The sequence below is a fragment of the Helianthus annuus genome, chromosome 17 (genome assembly GCF_002127325.2).
Source record: "Helianthus annuus cultivar XRQ/B chromosome 17, HanXRQr2.0-SUNRISE, whole genome shotgun sequence".
Taxonomy (NCBI): Eukaryota; Viridiplantae; Streptophyta; class Magnoliopsida; order Asterales; family Asteraceae; genus Helianthus; species Helianthus annuus.
In genome coordinates, this window is record NC_035449.2 from 11,190,103 (window position 1) to 11,215,165 (window position 25,063).

General features: G+C 35.5%; 3 protein-coding genes across 4 annotated transcripts; 1 reads left to right on the forward strand and 2 right to left on the reverse strand.

Annotated features, from left to right (window-relative positions):
- Positions 1-11,600: 11,600 nt before the first annotated feature.
- LOC110922662 (thaumatin-like protein) lies at positions 11,601-12,276 on the reverse strand (the record flags this gene model as incomplete). The annotated part of the gene is made up of 1 exon (XM_022166916.2): positions 11,601-12,276. A coding segment is annotated over one exon (534 nt), but the record flags the coding sequence as incomplete, so codon positions are not given.
- Positions 12,277-16,219: 3,943 nt separating this feature from the next.
- On the forward strand, positions 16,220-18,141 carry LOC110923276 (pentatricopeptide repeat-containing protein At4g26680, mitochondrial). Its single transcript, XM_022167420.2, has one exon. The coding sequence runs from the start codon at positions 16,234-16,236 to the stop codon at positions 17,821-17,823; it is 1,590 nt and encodes a 529-aa protein (XP_022023112.1). The 5' UTR covers positions 16,220-16,233; the 3' UTR covers positions 17,824-18,141.
- Positions 18,142-19,421: 1,280 nt separating this feature from the next.
- Positions 19,422-24,573, reverse strand: LOC110921295 (exosome complex component RRP42). Of its 2 annotated transcripts, none has more exons than XM_022165586.2 (8): positions 24,382-24,573; positions 22,928-23,055; positions 22,790-22,846; positions 22,632-22,724; positions 21,148-21,226; positions 20,937-21,061; positions 20,147-20,290; positions 19,422-19,766 (listed from the first exon to the last, which is right to left on the reverse strand). In XM_022165586.2, the coding sequence occupies exons 2-8, from the start codon at positions 23,051-23,053 to the stop codon at positions 19,527-19,529; spliced, it is 864 nt and encodes a 287-aa protein (XP_022021278.1). In that variant the 5' UTR covers positions 23,054-23,055; positions 24,382-24,573; the 3' UTR covers positions 19,422-19,526. The 2 variants fall into 2 exon arrangements, with proteins under 2 accessions (XP_022021278.1, XP_035842575.1); XM_035986682.1 differs by having other exon boundaries at positions 22,928-23,475.
- Between the last annotated feature and the right edge of the window lie 490 nt (positions 24,574-25,063).

A 25,063-nucleotide genomic window follows, 5' to 3' on the forward strand; every position in this document is an offset into this window, starting at 1 on the left:
GGTATATTTCATTAACATTTTCTGATTTTTTTTGTTAACATTTTCTTATAAAGATATCATATTCTTTTACTTTTCAGGAATTGCCTATGTGATATCATATTCTTATTATTCAAGGAAAAGGTATGCTCATAGTTTTTCATGTTAGTAGTATGTTTTTCAGATACGCTTTGTTCTTAATTGGGGCAGAATGACAAATTTCTTGAGACTTTATTTATTAGGTAAATTGATTGTTGGATACCCCTATGTTGATGTCGATACAAATTTCTTGATCCTCTGTTTCGTTCCAACTTCCACACTATTATTCCAGCAGCATGCTTATAGATTTTATGGTTATTATTATTTGATGAGATTTCATTGATTAGGTAAATTGATTGTTGGATTGAGTACTGAAATATTTATTACTTAATCAATCAATTGTTTATTATTGTTGCAGCAAGTTTCGTTCATTATTCAATCAATTGTGTTTGTAGCGTTTTGAGTTGTTTATAATAAGAAGTTTATAGGTTAATTGCAAGTAGGTATGTTCAAAACTGATTTCCATATGTTTTTTTATCTAAAGAGTGTGTTTTTTGGTGTTTTGATTTGTTTATTTTAACATAATTCTTTTTAATCTCTATTATTAAAATGCTATATCTTCATTTATTTTCTACCAGGTAACTCGCAAAAATTCAGCAATAAACCAACTGTGAACAATTGACCCATAAGTGTCATTCCTACGTATATATACATATATACAGACATACACATATATGAATGTGGGTTAGATTGTATATATGCTGATCATAGTGAACCTACCATTTGAAAGGGACAAGACGAAGTAATTAGTAAGATTGGAACATAGTGCAGACAGTAACACATTTAGGTACTTACTATCAACATTTTCACCAACCAAAAATAAATGTCATTTTATTTAAATGTTATAAGTTCAAGTCTTATTGGTATATTTAATATGCTTCAGTTAAGTATGGTGGTGCTGAATTCTAACAACTTTAATGAAGTTGTATTGGATGGCAAAAAGGATGTTTTGGTCGACTTCTATGCTCCCTGATCAGTCATGTTTGGTTTACTTATAGTTTTCACGGTCTCCTTGGTCATTTTATAGAGTCAATTTCTAATTTATTCTGGATAAGTTAACTAATTATTGTTCACTTACATTTTACAGTTTTGTTTTCTGTTACAGGTTTGGCCATTGCAGGAGCCTTGCTCCTATATGCATCTCAGCCTTTTATATTAATTTGTTTACTAGACCCCAAATGTGCAAAACCAATATACTAACTGTCTCTTCTTTGTCACAGACTCATGAAAGCCTTGCAGTTGCATTTAAGAATGAGTATATTCGAGAAAAGTAATAAGATAATTTTGGCTCTTTAAAGGGTATCGGGTGTACACGTTTATGGTTTTATGTGGGTAAAGATTACCTTTCGGTATGCTCATAACCTGGAAGCTGATCTTAAACTCATCTCAAATACACACTTGAAATATCATATACTCAACTACACTTCTATCAAGTATAAAACTAAAATCATTTCAAGTTTTACAACAACTTCTACATACTGTTCATTTTATCTTTTGAGATACTATAATATATTCAGATTCTATGCTCGCAGTCAGATGTGTATCACTTGATAGTAATAGTTAAATCGTTTATTTATTTATTTTTTTGTCAAGGTTTGAATTGGTTCTCATGATGGCAAGACCAAGACATCCCTTGAAGGTAAACTACACGATTTGGTTAGCTAATGTATTCAACGTGTCAGTTTAGGCAAGTTTGAAAAGAGGGGTTGGAAATGGCTTAACTAGGGTTAGTCACATGATTCGAAAGCGAGGGAGTCGAAGACGCAAAGGGTGAGCCTTGGGCCTAGGTGCTTAAAAAGTGAGGATTTTTTTAAACAAGGCAAACAATATAAATATACCATTTTCTAGGGGTTCTGAGATGTTATAGGTTCCAGGCCAGTTTTGGATATTTTAGACTGTTTCTAGCTGCTCGGTTATGCTCCCAGGTACATTTAACGGTTCAAACCAGGAGGCTAACCAAAATCATTTTTGTCTTCAATTTTTTTCTAAACAAAAAACTAAGATAATATGCTTGGCGAGATTTTATAATTTTGATAATAATCTGAATTTTTGTTCATTACTTTGTATGGATACTGAACCACTGGTTGACCATTGTGGGTGAACATATGTGATTAGGATGCAGATGGAAGGTTCTATGGCTACTGCAAATTCAACACATGTTCCAGAGTTTAATGAAACCGAATTTAGTGTCTTGAGATGTTCTAAGGATGTTGTGATGTTATCTGATCGGTTATGGAGTCATCTCAAGGGTGCTTTGTTCCCACGATGTATATAAAGGTGCGGTTGAGAACCTGGCTATGCATAAGCATGGGTTTGTTAAGCAGAGGAAGGTGGCTTTGGAGAAATATAGCATAGTGAGGATTTGAGTGTGTTTTTGCAGGTGTATGAGAATTTGTCAGTGATGAATGCCGCAAATATGGGTGCGGTTGTTGATAGTAGAGAGGTGGTGCATCAGGGGACATGAGGGAGAGATGTTGTCATTATGTTTAAAGAGCTGAGGCAATCAACTACATATTTTGGGTGGGACGAGGCTGCCTTTAAAGGAAGAGGACAAGGATTTCTTGGAGAAGAAGATGAATTCGTAGGATTTTGAGTTGAGTTTGTCTTAAGAAAAAGATTTTGTTTATGAAAATTTATACAACTTTGTTCTTGGCTGATGAAATTTTGACCTTAGCTTAAATCACCAGCCATTAATTGGCATACAAAGTTAGATGTTATATTTGGGTTTTTTTATTTTTTGAAATCGACATCTAAAATTATTAGCCTTTGAAATCGCTGTGTAGTTATATGCCTCATGAAAGTAAAAAATTCAAACTTGAGTCAACTGTATGAGAATAGGCAACAAGCATACAATGGTTTGCTCCCACGACTACACGAGGCATTGATGTGAACTTAAAACTCAAAATGTATGAACTTTTTTTATTGCTTTTCTTCTTCCTAACCTAAAACTGACAATACACAATATTAAATTGTTGCAGAATTGAAGATTTTTGAGTTCACGAGATAGAGCAATATTTTATTTATTGGACATACCACTTTACTATAGAATTCGTAGCAAGAAAGAGATTGGGTTAAAACCCTCATAATAAGCCACAAGGGTTGTAATATACTTGAGAAATACAGGCGTATATGCCTATACATAGTTTCATTTTTTTTTTAAATATCACTTTTAGTTGCAATAGTCAATTATTAATGTTTAGAAGGGTTCAGAACTGGAATCAAAGGGTTCGGGATTTCGAGCTCGATAGCTGAACAGAACAATAACAAAGCTCATGGGCTTTTTGGAATCTATCTGAACGATTGAGTGACATCTGTATATGGGATATTGCTAAACCAGCAGAACCTACAAATTTTCTACCTTTGAAGGTAACATTACCGAGTCATTATCCACAACATGATTATGACAATTTCTATATGTATGTGTCTTGATAATTTATTGATTTTTTCATGTCGGTTGAAGTAATATACTGCAAATACCCAAGTATACATAACTTAGTTTTTGTCTTTATGTTTAGAGTACTAAAGCTCTATTTGTAGGGAAGTGGATCTGTTACACAGAGTGAAATATTATTCTTATCATGGAATAAGAAGGTTCAACTAATCTTTGGTATTAACTTCTGTTAATGGAACAATTGGTATGCACAGAAATCGAGGTTAGTTTTAAGCTACTTTAGTTTAGGAAAACTGATGAACATTTTGTTGTTGTTTTAGTGGTTTGTGACCTAGGGAAGCAAAAACCGATTATAAGGTAAATTTCAGGAACTTTGCAAAATGGCTATGGGTTGGATGTTGTTTAACTATTAGTCTTTTTATTTATCTTTTTTTTAGATTTATGTGTTTAACCCATTTAGAAATGATATAGTATAAATGTCCAGTTGAATAACTTAAAAATTTGATGTGCAATGTAGCTTGCCTACAATAGGAACGATGATGGGAGTGACCCTTCAACATGACCTCCAACATTAAGTAAAAATTCGTTAGTTTTATTTTTTTAAATTCATTAGTGGTCATTTGTTTTTTTTTAACTCATTAGGTATTTAATGGGTCAAAATGGGGGTTTATATTGATCTGAATTACTTCTTTTTCTACATTTTAAAATTATAATTCGCGTATCAGATATGTTAATAAATATTGTTTCTTCGCAATATCCGACCTTTTTAATGAAATTATTTGCCGCTTTGTTCATTTGTTAGATAAAAATTGATTTTTTATGGTGTTAATATGCAGGTTGATCTACAGGGTTATTTTAGATAGCAATCATGTTCCTTTGAGCCAAGAGGTACTATTATCATTGCTGAAGCAATTGGCATTATTCAGATTTATGAATTAAATTGTTTTCATCATTCAAATAGGGTAATACACAAATCTATAGCCTAGAATGATCATATTTGATACAAAAACTTTTTTTTAATTGTTCTTTTAAATGGAGATGGTAAGTTCATTTTTTATTATTATTACCTAATATATATGATTGTAACTTCAGTTATAAAAAGGTATATACACATTTTTAATGATATGTTTTTTTTGTAAAGGTATACGGTGCTTCACAAGTTGATGTTATTGCTTCTTATACAATGCGGGTCTTGCGATTCGATACACTTTGGATTCAGGTTGCAAACGGGTTCCAGTTATTTATGTTGATGTTCATTAAGGTAATATAATTGTGGAGGGTTATATCATCCTAATAAAGTTTTTATTATATCTTTACATATAAATCAAGATATGTGGGACCCATTTCATGTTGCTTGGGAATTATAATTGTTGGTTTGTGGTCTCACTAGCTAGATTGTGTTAAAAGATTTGTGTTTCATTACAATCGTGTTTGGCATATTATCACACATTGTGTTGCATTTAGTAAGTTTAATTTTAAATATCTTTTATTAAATATTAAATTGCTATAGTGAGCGCCGATAACGTAACGAGCAAAAACGATGTAATTAAGTACGTAGAATGGAATTGATAACGATACCGTTTGTATGGTTCTAGATTGATTAATAACATATGTCGATATCCTTTTTTTTGGAATATCACGACTTTAATATTCGAAGTTGCACTTTCGGTTGTTATATCCACATGGTACTATACCAAACCAAACTAATACCATAGGTTACTATAAAATACCGGGTTATGCGGGTAATAAGTGAGTTGGTGAAATACCAAATTGGTATTTTGCAGATTTGGTCCTTACTAATGGAACGTTGATTTCATTTAAAAGTTTGTGTGTTTATGTCAACACTATTAAATAATAAAATTTATTGTGAGACCACCCGTATAACACACGGGATCTTAGACTAGTGTATATATATATATATACACACATTCATTTATTTACATACATCAAACCTCTTTTGTTTTACATACATTCTATTTTGCTAATATCCTGTAATATTTAATTTCAAAAGTTAGAAGGATTGATATATTTACAAGCCGTTTAACAACCAATATTTATTATTACTAATAATTAGCTAAATAAACTAGTTTAATACCCGTCTGTTGGATGGCTTACGCTAACAACGTAACAAACAAAGATAATGTATATTGAGGGTGTTCGGGAACGCTTCTCCTTTTTTTCTTTTCCATATCCTTTTTTGAAAAGCTTGCAACCATCTAACTTTTCCTTTTCTTCTTTTCAAACCACTAAACCTCATTCTCAAAACACATTATCCAAACACTACAAAAATGACCTATTAACTTTTAAGAAGTTAAAAACTTAAAAGGAGCTCAAAATAAGCAATCCCAAACACCCACATTAAGTGGACACAAGTCTAAACAACATTATAAACAAAAGCACCATTTTTAATTTATAAAAGGAAAACGAACGTGGACAGTGTACAACCACACAACAATATAAAATAAAAGTGATAGAGTGACAAAACATGAAATGGTGTCATTTTAATGCAAAAGTAAACAGTAGACAACACTGTGGAAAAGTGTTGTAACAGTCAAACATGGTTTACTCCCTCAATTTTAGTTCAAATCACATCAGTTTTTGGTGAATATAAAACGATAAGGGAAAATACAAAATTGGGTTGTTTCCAACGGCGAAATTAGTCGAAAATGCAAAGGAAAAGCCTATCGCTAGGGCTGCCGCGCACCACTTGGAAAGTTATCTACACCTCCCGCTAGTCGGCGTTCCTGGGGTGTTGTCATTTGTTGCTCTTGTTGTTGTTGTTGTGGGGCTTCTTCTTCTTCCCCCTGGATCATGTGGGTGTCAAGGGTGCGGATTTTTTTGTTACTAGGCCCCTCATCTTTATGATCTAGGGTGACGGTGTCTTTGCAGCCACCCTTGAGGAGATGCGTGAGCTTCCCCGATTTTAAGTCGGACTCGATCTCCCTCTGCAGACTGAAACAATTGTCTGTGAAGTGACCAGTGTCCTTGCGATAATCACAACATTGGTTCGGGTCTTGGCCCTTCTTGCTCTGCATTGGGCGTGTAGGCTTGAAGGTGATGTTTTCGGTGTTTAAGACGTCCAAGGTGTCTTCGTTAGTGGGGTCTAGACCCGCTCTTTTGACCGCTTGATATTCTCACGGTAATTAATGTTGTTGATCAGCTGATGGCCATCGATAGGAGGATTGAGTTTCTCTTCCACGGAGCAGGTGGTCTGGACGCGGTCCCAGACAGAGTTTCTGCCTCGTCTGTTGTTGCGTCCAACATACTTTGATTACCATCTATCATAACAATAACCTTTATATCATTCATTAAAATTTTCAACATATTTCATTTTTATACATAATATAAGTATATGATTGTAACACCTAATGCAAATCCTTTTCTAACATATTTCATTTTTAAACATAATATAAATATATGATTGTAACACCTAATGCAAATCCTATATTGTTCAATTTTGTTTTGTCCACATGAAAGATATCGGGCCATAAAGAATGCCCCGCCTCAATATATCATCAAAGTGTTTACCGTGCAATGGTTGTGGATGATAAGAGACTTCCAAAGTTATTCGGTGAAAGTAACCAAAAACAAAACCATAGGCTCCCTACAGAAGAAACCGATAATATTGATGTCACGGGAGATTGAATGTTAGAAATGATATCAAAGGTACTCATGTTTTGTTTACGATGGTGTGGCAAAACTCGTGGAGGCGGGGCAATATGGTGGGTTTATATTTTCTTTAATTTGTTTAAATTTAATAAGATGTTTATCTTAATTCTTTTCTTTAATAACTAAGGGCATTTTGGATTATTTACACACAATTAAAGGTATTAAATGAAAAGATGATGTTACTGTGTTAGTCACGACTCACGTTGATTGAAATTACAAACCAAATGGACTAAAAACAGTGAATTAGTCTTATTTTTTATACCTTCTAATTAGTCATTACTCATCACCCAACAACTTTGGCCCCTCTCCGGTGACTCCACTGTTTAAACTTTAAAGTTCTAGGTCTTCGCATGACTCTATTAGATTCAATCATTACACACAGAAAGAAAAAAAATACACTAAATTCCAACGTGCAATTATACGTATTAATATAAACTGTTCATGAACAGTGGTATATATTTTTAAAGTATTTATTTATTTTTTTCTATTTTTTTTCATTTATTTATTTATTTTATACTATGTTTTGAGTATTTACTTTTTAATGAATTTTTATTCATTATTTAGTTTATTTTTTTCTAATAAGTTGTATTCGTTAACTTTTTAAAAAAATCTTACCCTCTAACTATATTTATATATTTTCTCAACATTGCTATATAAGTTTTATTGAAAATAAATACCATGCCATTGTATCAAACTGAACCAAAATGGATCATGAATGATAATTTATTATCTCTTCTATGTTTGATTTTTTCAACATTGTGATATAATTTTATTGAAAAAGGATATTGTGCCGCTATCGTACTAGACTGAGCTGAAACGACCGAACAACATCTGTATCGATACAAATATTTAGTTTAATTGTTTTTTGCTTTCGATGAACTGACACTGTATCGCTATTATATCGTAACGAACTGAACAAGATCGGCAACGGTACTTGTATCCATTTTTATGGCTTCATGTTTAATAATGGATATTGTGCCTCTACTGTAGTGAACTGTGCCAAAACCGAAGGAACAATATCAGTTTCGGGTACCAATATATTTTATTGTTTTTGCTTTCAATAAACTAATATCGTATTGTACCAAACAACATTGGTAGCATGACCTCTACACACTTTTATTGTTTTTGGTTTCAATAATTTTTCATTTATACAACTGTATCCGCGATGGTATATAAATATTGATACCATGACGATCTAAACTGGTCGATACCGTTCGAACACGATTGGTGCCGGTAGTGGTGTTCACTTCTATCGTTTTCGATCGATGTAAAACACATGTTGAATTCTATACTTAGTGTATGTATGATATTGGTACTATAGCAAACCATAACGATACTGATCCAGTGCTCGCAGTACCTTACCGCCGCAAGGCGCGGTCAAATACACTAGTTTCTATGAAACGAAGTTGCCTTGATTTTCTCATCGCATGTCGTCTTCACATTAAATTTGTGTAGGCCGGGCGGTCTTCTTGGCCTTACATCTCGTCAGGGGCGGACCTAGGTGTTGGTCTGGGTGAGCGGGCGCACCATTTGAAAAAAAAATTGATGTATTTTATAGGCAAAAATACTGATCACATCCTTTAAAAGTTTGGTTAAACCTCTCGTCTACACCCCTAGAAAATAATTCATGAGTCCGTCACTACATCTCGTTATGTTTAATTTCACAAGTTAAAAGAATATACTATTAGTGGAGGGTTCAAATGAGAAGAATTTTTTTTTGTAAGAATAAAAAAGAACAAACTTCAACCAATAATAATGCTTCATTTTACTTCATTTAATTTTTGTATTTAATATGGGTGTAAGGGTATATTGGTAAAATTATATAGATCATTAATTCTTAGTCTTCCTTTTTAATAGCTCACTAAATTAAATTTTTAACTTATTTAAAATATATATATATTTTCAAAGAAGAAAAAAATTAATTTAAAGTGTAGGATAAATTATAAGGTGTGTAGGATAAATTACGAGTTGTGTAGGATAAATTTCAGTATGTGTAGGATAAATTTTAAAAAATGTGTAGGATAAATTTTGATGTGTCTAGGCAAAAATTTTAGTGTGTAGGATGATACTCTTTATGACTAATTAATTCGTCAAAAATAATAATAAATGGGATGAGAGAAAAACTATTTAATGTTTTACAGTTGTACCCTTTATTCTTTTTCTTCTCAATTTAATTTTCTTCTCAAATGAACCTCCCCCTATATATTTATTAACTAATAAGGTGCCCGCGCGATGGTAGTTTTTTTATTCGTACAATATTTATTGCAACATCATTGTAGTAGATATACATCATAAGCGAATTCATCGGTTAGTCTATTTCATTGTGGTGTGCATGGTTCAGGTGGGTTTCGGTTATTATCGGTTAGTCTATTTTATTAACCATTAGGTCGGTTAATCAGTTTTATTTATTTGGTTACATTGTGTTTTTGGTTTGATTCATTTAATTCCGGTTAATAGCCAAAATCAAACTTGAGCTAAAACTTTTGGTTAGAAATACATGTAATTTAGGTATAAATACATCAAATGGAAGTATAGATACATGAGTGGAGGCATAAAATATGAAATACGTGAACCGAATGTATAAAAGCTAGAAATATATGAAAATATGAATGGTTAGGTTCGGTTAATTTTGGTTAAATGAGGATAAAAAAATCAATAACCGATTTTGGTTAATTCGGGGTTGAGTTAATCGGTTTCAGCTATATCAGTTTTTGGTTGATTTCGGTTTGGTTTCGCCTTTTTCGGTTATGATTTATTTATTGCTCACCCTTAGACACTGTCAAATCATGTAACCTATCTTTTTTTAATTAAAAAATATAGAAATGCTATACTCGAATTAAAAAGAATAAGATACTCATTTTATGGTGTATTTTTTAAAAGAAATATTAACATACAAAAAAATTATGACCCTTTACAAATCATAGGGGTAGGAATGGCAATGGGCCGGGCTTGGGCGGGGTACTGATAATCCCAGGCCCGTACCCGGTTGTAATTCTTTGTCCTATACCCGGCCCGTTACCCGTCGGGTATTTTTCGGGTAATTACCCGTCGGGTTCGGGTATATCCATTAATTTCTTAAATTACCCGTTGGGACAAATATGCAATTTTTACTTTGATGTTTATATAATTTATTATTTTAATGACTATAACAAATGAAACTATGATTAATAACTTACATATCATATTCAGACCACATACACTAAACTAAATTAAATAAGTAATTGTATCAGGACCACCTAATTGCATAAAACATCCACATAATAAAGGGTGGTAGCTTCCATATTCAATATACATGCTCAAAAATAAGTTATACGTTCACTAAACACTTGCCAAATACATATCCACATATGACTATAGAGAAAGCAATAAGTACATGTACTAAGTTTATATATATAGAATTCTATAATATGATACTATCGGGTATTATTCGGGTAAATGGGCCGGGTATCGGGCATGTATCACTAAATCCCATACCCGTACCCATACCCAATTTTTTTTTCTATTTTTAAGCCCGTACCCGGCCTATTACTAACGATTTGGTCACGATTTGACCTAAAACCCACGAAAACCAGACCTGTAATACCCTACCATCAATCACCCAAGCTTACTTGATCAGAATGCCTAGTATGTGTACCAGGCTTACTAAATGAACTAAAACCTGTTGTTGGGCCTGAATTTGTGGGTTGTGACTGTCCCGCTGGTCTAGATGAAACTTGAAAACAGGCGTTGGGATAAAGCCCATTAAAACATGTGGGGTTGTTGGTTGGTGGCATGCCATATGAGAGAGTTTAAATGAGAACGCTAAATATCGTGAAAACCGTGAGAACGAATAAAAAAACACGAAAACTTGCTTAAAAAACGATACACTTATCATTATATTTCGAATACAATGTTAGAAATTAAATTTACACGTTTAATTTTACATGTATAATTTACACATGTGTAAGTTTGCCATTTACACATATGTAAGTTTTTTTGTATTTACACATATGTAAAAAAACTTATCAAGAGTGATTTTGAAAAAAGAGATTAATTATATAAAGAATAAATTCTTTTTTTAATGTTTTATCTTAATTATAATAAGTTTTGCATTAAAAAAAAGTTGATTTTGATTGGTTTTCTACTTCGTTCTCATGGTTCTCATAATATTTAGCATTCTCAAGATAACCCTCTCATATATATAAATATAGGATTAGGTTCAACAGTGAACACTAGTGTATTTGCGAACTGAGAGAACTAATTCAACAGTGAACACTAGTGTATTTGTGAACTGAGAGAACTAATCCTGACCATACACGTGTGTAAATCAATGGTCAGGATTTGTTCACTCAGTTCGCAAATACATTAGTGTTTACTCTAGAACCACACCTATATATGTGTGGGTGGGTGTGGGGGAATCGTTAATAGGAAATCATAGAAAACCCTTTAGATACACATATCTGGTGTAATCATTTATATATTTATTTGGACAAAAGACATTGTATTACAATATATAATCAAGGAAGAAGTCCCTTAGTTACTTATCCACTTCACTGTAGTGCATTTATTTATGCTCTTATACATCAAACACAACTTTTATTATTAGATTCGATATCTCGTGGCTTCGATCAAGGGCATAATATAACGTCATAGTTGGTTCCACCGGGGCACGTAAATGTGCTAGTTTGATCATCCTTAGGATAACTATAAGCATCAGGACATCTGGTCTTGAAAAACCTTGATAAATCAGTTGGTCCACAATTTCCAAAGTTACAACAATACTGATCAGTTTTGTACACGGTGCAAGGGTTATTGCACTCACCGAGAGCCCGTAACTCAGCATGACACTGGCCATTGATATCCGCAGTACATGAGATACCACGGGTGCACCCATTAGAATTGGGTCTAAATACCATCGGCACGTTGAATCCGTCCACAAGAGAAATGTCAAAGAAATCAAGATTGTTGAACTGATTCAGAGCGTACTCAGCTAATGTGTTGGGTGGTGTACCATAGCCTTGGCATTGGAGGAGTCCGTTGCAATCACCCGTCTGACACCTGCGATGCCCTGAGCCATCAAAGTTGCAACCGGTTCGGGGCCATATACGGGCTCCTACTATGCCGGCTGCAACGGTTAAAGACCAGGTTTGGCCTGAGTTAAATTAAAACATTCATTAGCACCCCTGCTATCCTTCTTCCTAACATCAAAGGTGTCTCCGTTAGTTATAAAACAATCGAAATTAAAACATTCATACTAGTATTGCGTTCCTTCAAATTCAATATTCAAACACACCCCTGTTACCACCCATTAGCACCCCTGCTATCCTTCTTCCCCTGCCTGGACGCACAAAAATAAGACAGCAAACAGCAGCAAAATTTCGACTGTTGTTTTGATGTTATTTGCGATATTAGTAGGGTGATTTTGTTGTTTTGGTTTGTTTAGATGTTTAGTTACAAAGAATCCACAACTAGGGCTTGGAATTAAAAGCAAAAATTATGAAGTTTGGTGATCCCCATTAGAACTTTGGCGATCTTCTTCTTTTCACTTCAGTTTAGAATCTTCGTTCTTTTTCAATGCAGCTATGATGTTAGGAATAGCTTCGGCTATCCCTGTGATTATATATTAATAATAACACTATTGGATTCGACTTTTACAAAATTTAAACAAATATTACTCAAAAGTATTGTACTACAGTTATTTGGTCTGGATTTTAAACTTTATTCAATGTGTCTTTTAATTCTTAAATTCACACGTTACTTTTAAAACCAAAGAATAAACTTGAGTATTTGACACACTTTCATTACTCGATTGTTTTCAATAGTCGATCAAAAAATAGTTGTTTCCGTTAAATTTCGGAATCTCGGGCCCTGGCCGGTGTCGCTTAACTCATCCCCGTTTTCTGGAATGTCACCTGAAGCTTCTTTTCTTGTTTCACCACTTTCAAAGTCAACGTATTGTTTCTGAACTTCTGGCCTTTTGGTGTTTCCTAAAGATGAAAACACATAGAGGACAATAGTAATCGAGGTATTTTTATATTGTGTTTAAATATTTAATGTGCAGACCATGGGCAAACGAAAATCCAGACCCTAACCCGAAGGCTATAGAATCATCAAAGGCACTGACGAAGTAATAAATCGTAGGTTTATCTCTATCAAACATCACTAATTTTCTTTCTTAATAATTTCTATATTTTTACTGCTTTCCCCTTGAAAATAGGTGGTGATTGTGTGCTCGTGAAGCACAAAACTCCAGGGAAGGAACCATGGGTAGCAAAAGTGAATAAGTTTTCCCAAGCTAGCATTCATGTCTCGTGATACTATAGACCAGAGGACACTAAATATGGCCGGCTAGCATTTCAAGGAATAAATGAATTACTTTTATCTAATCACTGTGATAAGGTGAGCATTTATTCCATTGAAGGAAAATGCAAGGTCCATTCGGAGTATGATTATACCCATCTCGGAGTAGCTTCTGATAACGATTTTCTCTGTCGTACAAATTATGACGCAATGGAGATGGTTATAACAGATGACTCAACCTTAAACATGTATGCTACATCATAATTTCCATATGTTTTTTTTAATAATTTAAGGCGCTGCACGTGTTGATTGATCTGTTTTGTGATAATATTTTAAGGTATTGCACGTGTCAGGCGCCTCTCCATCCCGATCATCCTATGATTCAGTGTGTCACATGCAAATCGTGGTAGGTCAAGCTTATGGTTCTTTTATCTGAGTTTTTTTTTTTTTGGTCCTACTAGTTTTATCATGGCTTTTATATTGGTTTTGAACTCAACATACATCGATTTTTACTCGATGATATTCAATGCTTATGCCTGAAACCCGAAACCCACGAGCATACCCGACACCTGCAGAAGGGAGTATCGTATTAACAATGATTATGCTCGTTTTGTGCGCCTTCCAACTTCAAGCGCCAAGTTGGTATCAATTTTCAGGGATATGTCAAGTGCTTTCACCAAGTGTGAAAGTGCCCCGCTGCATACAACAAATCGCACACCATAAATCAGAATGCCTTTTCATAGAGTCACATAATTTTGTTTATGATATACAAATTAAATAAAGGAAAATTAGGTTTTAGGCTTTTACCCGAGTCTCAAACTTTTGGAAAATTGACAAAATGTGGTTAGGATGGTCACCATATGAATCCGAACCCAGCAACCTAAATTTTGGAAAATTGACAAAATAATATTAAAAAAATCAAACCTTATCCCCAGTATCCTCAGATTTGGAAAATTTGACAAAAAATAATATTGAAAAAAAAAAATCAAACCCTGTCTCCAGTATCTTCAGAAATGGATGAATGAAAACCTTTAATTCTTCAAATCATTAGTTGGGTGAACAGGAGGCTTTACAACAACTAAACTAAGTTAATTTTACATGCTTCATATTCGTAGTGCTGTCATTTTGACAACAATTCTGTTTCAAGAGCACACCTATATCACCAAAACAAAAACCCTTCCGTTAATCGAAGCCCTAACTTTGAGATGAACGAAAAGAAACAAACCAACATGACTAAGATGATCGTACCTGAAGAAGACGGAATCAATAAAGCAAGATCATGTATTGGAAGGGTCGTGAGAGAGCTTGATTTGTGATTGTATCAATTATCAGCACGCAATATGAATCAATAGATGGTTTTAGAGAGAGAACGAAGAGGGGTTGGCTCCGTAGAGAGAGAAACACATTTGGTTTAGGGAAGAATAAAGGTTTGTGACCCCAAAACGGTTGAAATAACCTATAATTCACCCAACTGAACTGAACGTGGGAGGAGAGTGGCAGCGTTCGGGTGAGAGCACTACCTAGGTTTGTAGGAGGTTGTGAAAATCATGGGCAGAATAATGAGGAACAAAATCACCGGCAGAGAAACTGCCCTGAACTGCCATGAGAGTAGTTATTTTTTGAGTTTAAGTGGCTGAGATTTAATCTCAGCCAAATCCAATGGTGGATATTGATTTGAGAGGTGGTTAGACTTAATGGGTTCCATAGATATATATAATTTTGATCCAGAAAACTTGCATTTAAATGAAACTTATCAATCTTTCCATGTATATTCCAGAACTAATGCATTTAGGATTTGCAAGATCAACAAAAGGAAGCAAAGAGATTCAAGAATCTATACCAATTCAATCCCAACTCGGGTTCCAGAAAGTTCTCTTTCCTGCAGTAACTATTGCAAGAAGATTGAATCTGGTCTTGAAGTTTCTGCCGATCGCAAACTTAATTTCTATTCCAAACAAACGGGTTAAATTTGACCCTTTTACTTATTTAAACGGGGTTCAATGGGGTGGATGTCTTTTTATCTCAAAGGAGTTAATTTTAATCCTTTTACTTACTTACTCAAATGGGTTGGATGTCTTTTTATGTCAAACGTGTTATTCTTGAATCTTGACCCACTTTTACTTGTATATTCGAGCGGGGTTAAATGGGTTGGTTATCTTTTTATCTTAAACGGGTTAAATTTGATCTTTTAGTTACTTATTCAAAAGAGTTAAATGGGCTGGCTGGTTTGATGCTTTGATCTCAAGTGAATTAATTTGACCCTTTTACTTGCTTGTTGAAACGGGTTAATGGGTTGGATGACGGGTTAGTTTTGACCCTTTTGTTAAATGCGTTGTTTTGTTTGTTGAAGGGAACCAGTTCAAACTATGTGATAAGTAAACAACAACTATCGAATAAACGTAGGAAGGAGCCTAACAACTTAAAAATCTCAAAACTGCCCTAAAAATGAAACGAATTATGAAATTTGAACAATTTATAAACCCTAAAAATGAATAATTTTCTTTTTACTCACCTGGATCTCAAATCAGTCGGTGGATATGTAATCAAAAGTTACAAACTTTATATAAACAAGTTTTTAGGACCCGTGCATTACGACTGGACCGTCAACTCAAGCAGAAAAATAGACGTAAAAATGTTAAACCACACACACGGACATTGTCGTGTTTTGACTCGTCAAATTTAGATCGAAAGGACATTGTCGTGTTTTTGACTCGTCAAATTTAGATCGAAAGAAAGGTAAAGCATTTCAAAAGTTTACAAAATACATGCAGGGTTATATACAAAAACAAAAAGTGCCATATTTGGTTTCAAAAGCTTAGATGAATCTGCTGCTACGAACTCGTAAGCTTTCAACTCTGCTTCATCCCACCATCAAAAACCCTAATTCCCCTGTTTTTCGAACCCCAATTCCCCATAGAACACTCCAAGAACCCAAAGGCCAAGATCTCGATTACATCAACGTAGCTCACAGTCATCTTCTCCATTCCGATTGGCCCAAACTGGACACCCTATTACCCAAACTCAACCCATTTAGAGTCAAACACATTTTACTCAAAATTCAAAACGATTACTCAATTTCACTCAAATTCTTCAAATGGGTCGAACTAAAAAACCCCAATTTACTAACCCTCGAAACCAATTGCATTATCATCCACATTCTAACGAAAAATCGAAAATTTGTCTCTGCAGAATCTGTTTTCAACAAGATTTTTAAATCTTGTGATGTTTCGATGCACTCCAAGGTTTTTGATTCGATTGTGTGTTGTTACAGGATGTGTGATTCAACACCTCGTGTGTTTGATGCTCTGTTTAAAACATATGCACAGATGAAACAGTTTCGGAATGCGGCTGATACGTTTAGTCGAATGAAGAGCTACGGGTTTCTTCCGACGGTCGAATCGTGTAATTTGTATATGAGTTCGTTGCTTAGTTTGAATCGGGCGGGTGTTGTGGTGTCGTTTTATAAGGAGATGAGGCGGTTGAGGATGATGGTGAATTTGTTTACTGTTAATATGTTGATCAACGGGTACTGTCAGTTGGGGAAGTTAGAGGATGCACGCCAAGTGTTTGATGAAATGCCTGATATGGGTTTTAGCCCGAATGTTTCTTCGTACAATACGCTAGTTGCTGCTTACGTTAATCGAGGGCTTCTGGCAACGGGAGTTAAGTTGAAAGTGGAGATGGAGAAGAATGGGGTTAGCGCGAATGTGATCACTTATAACACGTTGATGAACGGATTGTGTAAGGAAGGGAAACTGCATGATGCATATAAGGTGTTCCATGAAATGAAAGCTACGAATGTGGCTCCTAATACTGTAACGTATAACACGATGATTAGCGGATACTGTAAGTTGGGTAAAACCAAAAAGGGTACTCAAATCCTTGAAGAAATGTTGAGAAATGGGGTTAAAGTCGATATCTTAACGTATAACGCGTTGTTGTCGGGGCTATGCGATTTAGGGAAGACTAGAAAGGCTGCTTATTTGGTTCAAGAACTTGATAAAAAGAAATTAGTCCCGAATTCTTCAACTTTCGCCGCGCTTATTAGAGGACAATGTGTACGACAGAACCCTGATCGCGCGTTCCAGTTGTACAAAAGCATGATAAAGAGTGGTTGTCGTCCGAATGTGGATACCATTAAGATGATGATGTCGTCTTTCGTGAAGAACGTCGATTTTGATGGCGCGTTTTGTGTTTTTAAAGAGATGTTAGACAGGCCTCCTAGTCCTGATTCGGCAATATGGAGTGCGTTGTGTGAAGGATTTTCAAGAGAATGGAAAGATCGGTTAGTTATGAGTTTGTTAAAAGAGGTGGATGATGGGTGTCTCACGCTTGAACGTTTTGAAAAGGCTAAAAGCGTAATCTTTCATTCGAGTGTTGAGGGTAGAGAAATAGAACAAGATGTGTAATGTGCACAAGCAGTGGCGGATCCAGGAATAATTTTATGGGGGTGTGAACCCCTTCGGTTTGGGTAGAAGCAAAGAAGAAAGTGGAGAGGTGTGGAAGCGAGAAGCGGGAATGGAGAGAGTGGGAACACCACCCCTCCACGTCAGTACTGGAGTGAGTGGAATAGTGAGAGAGAAAGATGGGTACCGTCCACCCTAAATAGAACTATAGCTTTTGGCAAAAGCGATTTGATATTTTATGGTTAGAACTATTTATAAAATTACAAAATCGATACAAAAGTGCTTGCAAGATACAATAAAATTACCAATATTGATTCGTTACCCAACTCGCAGAGCTCTAGAGGATTCGAAGGAACACGAACGTGGTATGTTCATGTGTTTGTTTAACTGAAAATATATATGAACAAAGAAACTTTTTGTTTGTTTGTGTTCATTCATTAAGAAAATGAATCTTGCTCGACTATGTTTGTTCCTTAACATTCTAAATGAACGCAATAAACGAACATAAACAGATGTAAAGAAATGAATATAAACGAAGAGAATGAATGTGTTCTTGTCAGTTGATTACTCAAAACTTGGATTTAAAATTGCAAGGAACAAAGAAATATAAACAAACTTGGATTTACTATTAATGAACATATTAACGAACAATGTTCTTATTCATTCGTTTGTTGATTACCCAAAGCTTGATTCTAACATTTGATTGGTAAGATGCATTGTTGCAGGTTGAACCAATAGTTATTAATATATATATGTTAATAGGAGATGGGAATGAACAGTGCTTTTGTTTGTGGTTTGTTCGGATTGAGCTATTTGGGCGGCCATCCCCCCTTGAGACGCGTGTTTTCCTTACCCCTCTTTAATGCCTCTAAAGTGAGAGAACGGGAAGAGAGGGGCGGTGGTTGGGTGCTGAATCGACAGAGTGAGAGAGATGGGAGCAGCTCCCTCCACCACCACGGCTGCCAATTTGTCGTTCGGTGACCCCTGCAGAGGGGAGGATGCGGTGTGTAGGTTGAGAGAGAGAGAGAGAGAGCTCTCTGGGAGAAGCGGCGCTGTCCCTGGTGGAGGAGCCATGACGGCGGCCACGTGCATTTCGGCGCACCAGGTTCTCGTTTCCGCTCTCTCACTCTCATTGCTGCCGCCTCCTGAGGTCTTCCCTTTCGTTCTCTCTCTCTCTCTCATCGCCTACTGTGTTTAGAAGGGCGTGTTCATTATATCATGTTGTGGGCAGGGGTGTTTTAGGCCACATGACATGTGGTCTCGTTTCCAACCATCGCTCCTGGTGGCGGACGGTAGTGATGGTTTTGGGTGTGTATATCATTCAGGCTTTTTTACTACTTTGTCCTTAACTTTCTTACAGGTTTTGGTTTCTTGGCTGTGATCTGTGTGAGCCTGCTGTATCTATGATTTACTATCTATTTAAACTACATGCCAATGAATAGTAAAAAACGGCAGGTTCTTTTAAGGGCTTTTGGTTGCTTGACAGTGATCCATATGTGAGCCTACTGAATCGATGTTTTTTAGCAGTTTTGTGGTCAAATTACGGTATTTTGCTACAGTTTTGTTGGTTGGCTGTGGTAATGGGTTCTGTCACTTGGCTATGATGATCTCAAAACCTCACTAAACTATCGATCGTAAATGATACATGCCTGATATGAATAAGAACACTAACACAATATCATAAAACTCTTTACATCAATTGAAGGTCATGAGTCTTCTTCCATAGCCTCAGCTGCAGCAATCTCGGAATCCAATTTGTTCATCAACTGCTCACTTACATGTTTAGCCACCGATATCATATCAAGAATCACACTCGAGTCTAAGCCCGCACCCCCTCTTTTGGTCAACCCACATATCAATCCTTGCCGGTTGACTGACACCGAAACAGCAGAGCTCATTTGTGATTCCTCTTCTGAAGTTGCATCTACAATATAATGCCTTCCAACCTACAAAAAAGAAAAAAAACAAAAAGAAAACCAATATAAATAAAAAAACAACAAATTATATATACTATAATATAAAAAGAAATCCAACTTTAGCCCCTCAACTTTGGTATTAACCACCTTTAGCCCCTCAACTTTGGTAATGACATGTTTAGCCCTTTAACTAAAACGACTTTAGCCCCTCAACTTTAATAATAAACAACCCTAGCCCTTCAACTTTAGTAATGAAATGTTTAGCCCCTCAACTTTAATAATGACATGTTTAGCCCCTTAACTAAACCATCAAACAACTTTAACTCTCGCGATTTGCTTATTTTAATCTACGTTTCGAACCCGCTGCGGAGCGTGGATGGTAAACCACTAAAGTTGGGAAATAATGTCACCTTAGTTAAAGTAACTATAACCGGGACTGCTGTCGTGTCAAATTGTAGAAACTCTTCATCACTCACGTCAACCTCTGGTTGTTCATCTGGTGTGGCGGCTGATGCAATGTTGACTTTTGGAATACCTGTGTCGCTTAAAGCAGCCTGAATATGCGAAAGAATTATCAAGATCAGATAACAAGTCGTGAAAATCAGCTATTCGAGCGTTCTGGTAATTCTACATTTCCGTAAAGCTACTCCTATCATGATAACGTTTTGTAATCGTTAACTAAGTAGTCAATGCGGAAAAATATAGGATATCGGTCAAGGACCGATATTTGAGACATCGGTTATCGCAGTGGGATATCGGTAATTTTAATATCATGCTAAATTTATATATATAGCAATTTAACACTAACAATTGTAACAAGTAAGAACTGACTAAGACTTAGAACACTAACATTTAACAGTAACAACTAACAATTAAAACTTAAAACACTAATAGCAGCAATAAGAAGAAAAATGAACGGTAGAAATAAGAATGGTCCTGATATCGGGAAAATCGGTGATTTATCGATCAAATATCGGTCCTATATCGGTCAAATATCGGACAATATCGCTGATAATATCGATACCGATATTCTGACCAATATATTGTACCACTATCTCGGCAGGGGACCGATAACCGATATATCACTGATATATCGGGATATTAACTACATAGATCGTTAAAACATGATTGCTAAATCCAAAAGGGCTGAAAATTTAATACTTAATGAAGGAAAAAGAAAGTGAGAAACAATAAAGATACCTTAATGGCAGCACCTAAAGCATCAAGCACATTTCCATCCATACTAACCACAAGACCATCAATATATAGATCCCAACAAACTTTTCCGTCCACAATTGACAAAGATGAAAGATTAATTCCAGCACCTGCCATAAATGTTGTGACAACATTTGTTATAAACTTATAATATGAAAACTGTTTGATTTGTACGAAGATTTGTGAAATTTCATACCTGCCCCACTTTTACCTCCCAATAGACACTGTCTAAGGGCTGCAGATAGTTCCTTTGACAGTTCTTCACCACCTCTCCCCTGTATAAATAAAACAAGGGTCCTAATAAAGACACACCCCAAAATCTTAATTTCACACCCTGTATACAGGCCGTATAACGTTTACGGCCGGTATATAATAATCTGACATGACAAGTATTGGGCCGTATAGGCTCGTATAACATAATGTTATACGGCTCGTTTAGATGGAAAAACTATTAGATCGTATAACATTCTATACAGGTCGTATAACACTATACAGGCCGTATAGCATTATATGAGGTTTGAGTAGTATAACATTATATCGGTCGTTAACATTCTATACGGGTAGTATAATGTTATACGGGCCGTATACATGTAGACAAAAAGACATTCTGTGACATTTTTTGTGCACAACCAGTTATACGACCCGACGGGCCGTATACATGTAGGGGTGTGAAAATAAGATTTTAGGGGTGTGGGAATAGTGGGAGCCATGGTTGTAAAAGTCGCTAGGCGCTCCCTAGTCGGCCGACCGGGGAGTTGATAGTAATCGGCCTAGGCGAAGAGTACTCGGGGAGTACTCAGACATGTTAAATTATATAGATATAAGTTTTTGGAAATTAAATATATGTCAAATAACATAAAGAGTAAACTGCCATTTTGGTCCCTGAGCTTTGGTCACTTTTGCCACTTTAGTCCAAAACTCAAACCTTTTAAATCCGGGTCCCTGTGGTTTCACTTTTATTGCCATTTTAGTCCAAAGATGAAATCAGCTGATATTTGGCTAATAAAATCCTGATATTTTGTCCTTTTCCTCAGGGGCAAAACAGTCAATATAATTTTATAATAACACATTATTAATTAAACTAATGAAATCAGCTGATATTTGACCATTTTGCCCCTGAGGAAAAGGACAAAATAACAGCATTTTATTAGTCAAATATTAGCTGATTTCATTTTTGGACCAAAATGGCAATAAAAGTGAAACCACAGGGACCCAGATTTAAAAAGTTTGAGTTTTGGACTAAAGTGGCAAAAGTGACCAAACCTCAGGGACCAAAATGGCAGTTTACTCTAACATAAATTTACTAATATCTATAACAAAATACGTGAAATGATATTCATTCTTTAATATAATAGGCATAGAAATTATGATTTATTATTTTTTAAGTCAAACAAGGCCCGAGTTGACCTACTAGATACGATTTTGGCCGAGGTTGACCGTGTTTGACCGATTCCGAGTAATTAGGCGGAGTCAAAGAAAGTCGCCTCGGCAGCCTACCTTGTAGCGACTACTCGGAGAGTACTCGGCCTTGGAAACCTTGTTTTACAAGAGCCATAAAACATTAACAAACCTAATTTCCTAGAACAAGTAGAATATCAAATTGAAGGAAGAGAACCAGAATTTCAAACACAACCACTTTAATAAATAAAAATCTTGAAAAAATATAATAAAAGTTGAAACCTCAAACTGTGGTGCTGCAGTGGGACTACAATCAACAAAGATAGAAACTTTCCCTTTATCAGGAGCTGAAGAACTTGGTCTTCCTAATTCAGCCTACAATAAAAAATAATAACTTCATATCAAAATTACACATAATCAAAAACAACATATAATATTACCTTGACACTAGCTATGACTTCAGTTTTACCCATCTTAACTCTTGCAGAACCATTCGCCTGCAATTAATTAATAATAATAATTAGAAAGCATTACACTTAAATACTGAAACTTGAATACAACGCCACGAAAGTGTTTACTTGAGCAATGACTCCGGTTTCCACGAATATCGGACGATATGTTAATCTTTTGCGGCCATCAGTACGGAGGTCTTGAGCAATTCCGCCTTGTATAAAATGCTTTTCTCCAACGGATAATCCCACCATTGCTGCACCGCCAGTTTGAATTCAGGAAAGAGCATATATGTGTGGGCGCTCGGGGGGCAAAAGTGAAAGTGTACTATTTTTAACGTTATTTTACTAATTTCCTGAAAATAACGTTAAAAGAGGGGGATGGTTAATCATGCATCTTGTGGTGGCGTTGATAGCCGAAAAACGAGGGTACGTGCACTAATCGGTGTTTGTCTCAATTGCCGAGTGTTATTTGCCTTATGTCCAAGGCTTGATGCAAAACTACTATTGAGCCGGGGGTCTCACTGGAAGCAGCCTCTCTATTCCTACAGGGTAGAGGTAAGGTTGTCTACATCTTACCCTCTTCAGACCCTACCTTAGCTTTGCTATTGGTGGGATAAACTGAGTATGATGATGATGATGATGATGATGATGATGATGATGATGATGACGATGATCTGTAGATTCAAGTTATTGGGCTTCTTTAGTTAGTGATTTAATTGATGGGCTTTAGGAAAGTATGTACGTCTTGGTTTTACAATTAGGGTGTTCTAGTAAAGTATGGTTTAAAAAAAGAGTTTTTTTGTTGTATGTGGTTTGTCAGTTTTAACTTTTTTGTCCCGTTAGTTTAAAATGGACAAAATACTGTATGAGGTTATCATGTTTTCATCATTTTGCTCCCCAGTGGCGGATCCAGGATTTTTTTCCAAGAGGTTCACTTTTTTAAATGTTCGAGTTCATATGTCCGAACATAAAAAAATACGGGTCGGAGCATATGTATAAGTTAACAACTTGATTAATACACTAACTAAAGGGAGAGTGGTTGCCGGTTGGATGTGCGTTTAGACTTAATAGGTGACGATGATTCTAAGAGTAGGTTTGGTTGTCCGCAATAAAAAAACATGGAATGAAGTGAACGATCTAAAGAAATCAACAAGGTAATAAAATCATTGGAATGGACCATTACATTACACTAATCAAAACAAACAGTTGTGCTTCTATTCCAATGGAATGAACCAATCCTAGTTCTTCCCTAATTCCAGCATACTAAACATTGACTGTCACTCACCGCAAACTACATTCAGCCGACTAAAAGGGAACACACATAAAGCAAAACAAAATCATCTGTTTGCAAGTAATATCTTATTCCACCATACTAAACAATGGCTGTCACATCACAGACTTATCTCAATAACCTCCCCCCGTAAAACACTTAAAACGAAGGGAAACGAAAACATCTACAGACCACAATGAGGCAACCTATTCATACTAACTAGCCTGCCTATGTAAATTGAATGTCTAAACAAACACGTAAATCAACAAATTCAAAGTTAAAATCAACAACTTATAAGGTTTAAACGAACCTGAAGGGCTTAAGAGAGTAAATAAATACGCGTGTGGAGGCTCCGGCGAGAGGCTCTGTGACCGGTGACAGCGTGTGGAGGGATGGTGGCTGGAGACGAGAGGATGAGTGGTCGCGTGTGTTTGTGTGGTAAACAGGGAAGATTAAACCCTAATTCGCTTTTGAGTTTGTAAAAAAAAAAAAAACAAAAAAGTGCGCACGTATTAACCAATAGACCACTCATACATATCAGCTACAAGTTCCTCTACAAAACATTAACACTATAAATTACGAGCTAAACGGGTTCCTGAAAACCTTTTCTTGGCTCTAAATCCGCTCCCCGACCCAGATGTCATCGACTTCTATTGTTAACTGATACTAATGTGGCCCTCACACTAGGGGCATTTTAAGTCTTTTCCTTTTAAAACTTTTTACACCATCTTTTTGAAAAGCTAAAATTACAATTAAGAGGAAACCTAAGCTTCAATCATTCCACTTGAAGCTTCAAACAAAAATTCAATGGCAAACAACACGGTCATTCAGTCAACTAATTAAATTTATGAACGTATAGTTTAGTTAAAGTTTTACCGCCTACTTTACTTGACAGTGAAGTGACGTGACAAAACTTTTGCAATTTTTAATTAAACTACTTCTTTAAACCTATACAACTTGATAAGGTCAAACACCATAACACTAGATTGCTA

Coding starts and splice junctions, on each gene's coding strand:
- LOC110923276 (XM_022167420.2), top strand. CDS start 16,234: ATGAATCTGCTGCTACGAACTCGTAAGCTTTCAACTCTGCTTCATCCC.
- LOC110921295 (XM_022165586.2), bottom strand. CDS start 23,053: ATGGTGGGATTATCCGTTGGAGAAAAGCATTTTATACAAGGCGGAATT. Junction 22,847..22,927: donor AAACCGGAGTCATTGCTCAA/GTAAACACTTTC, acceptor AATTAATTGCAG/GCGAATGGTTCTGCAAGAGT. Junction 19,767..20,146: donor TTATAGTTACTTTAACTAAG/GTGACATTATTT, acceptor TCTTTTTTGTAG/GTTGGAAGGCATTATATTGT.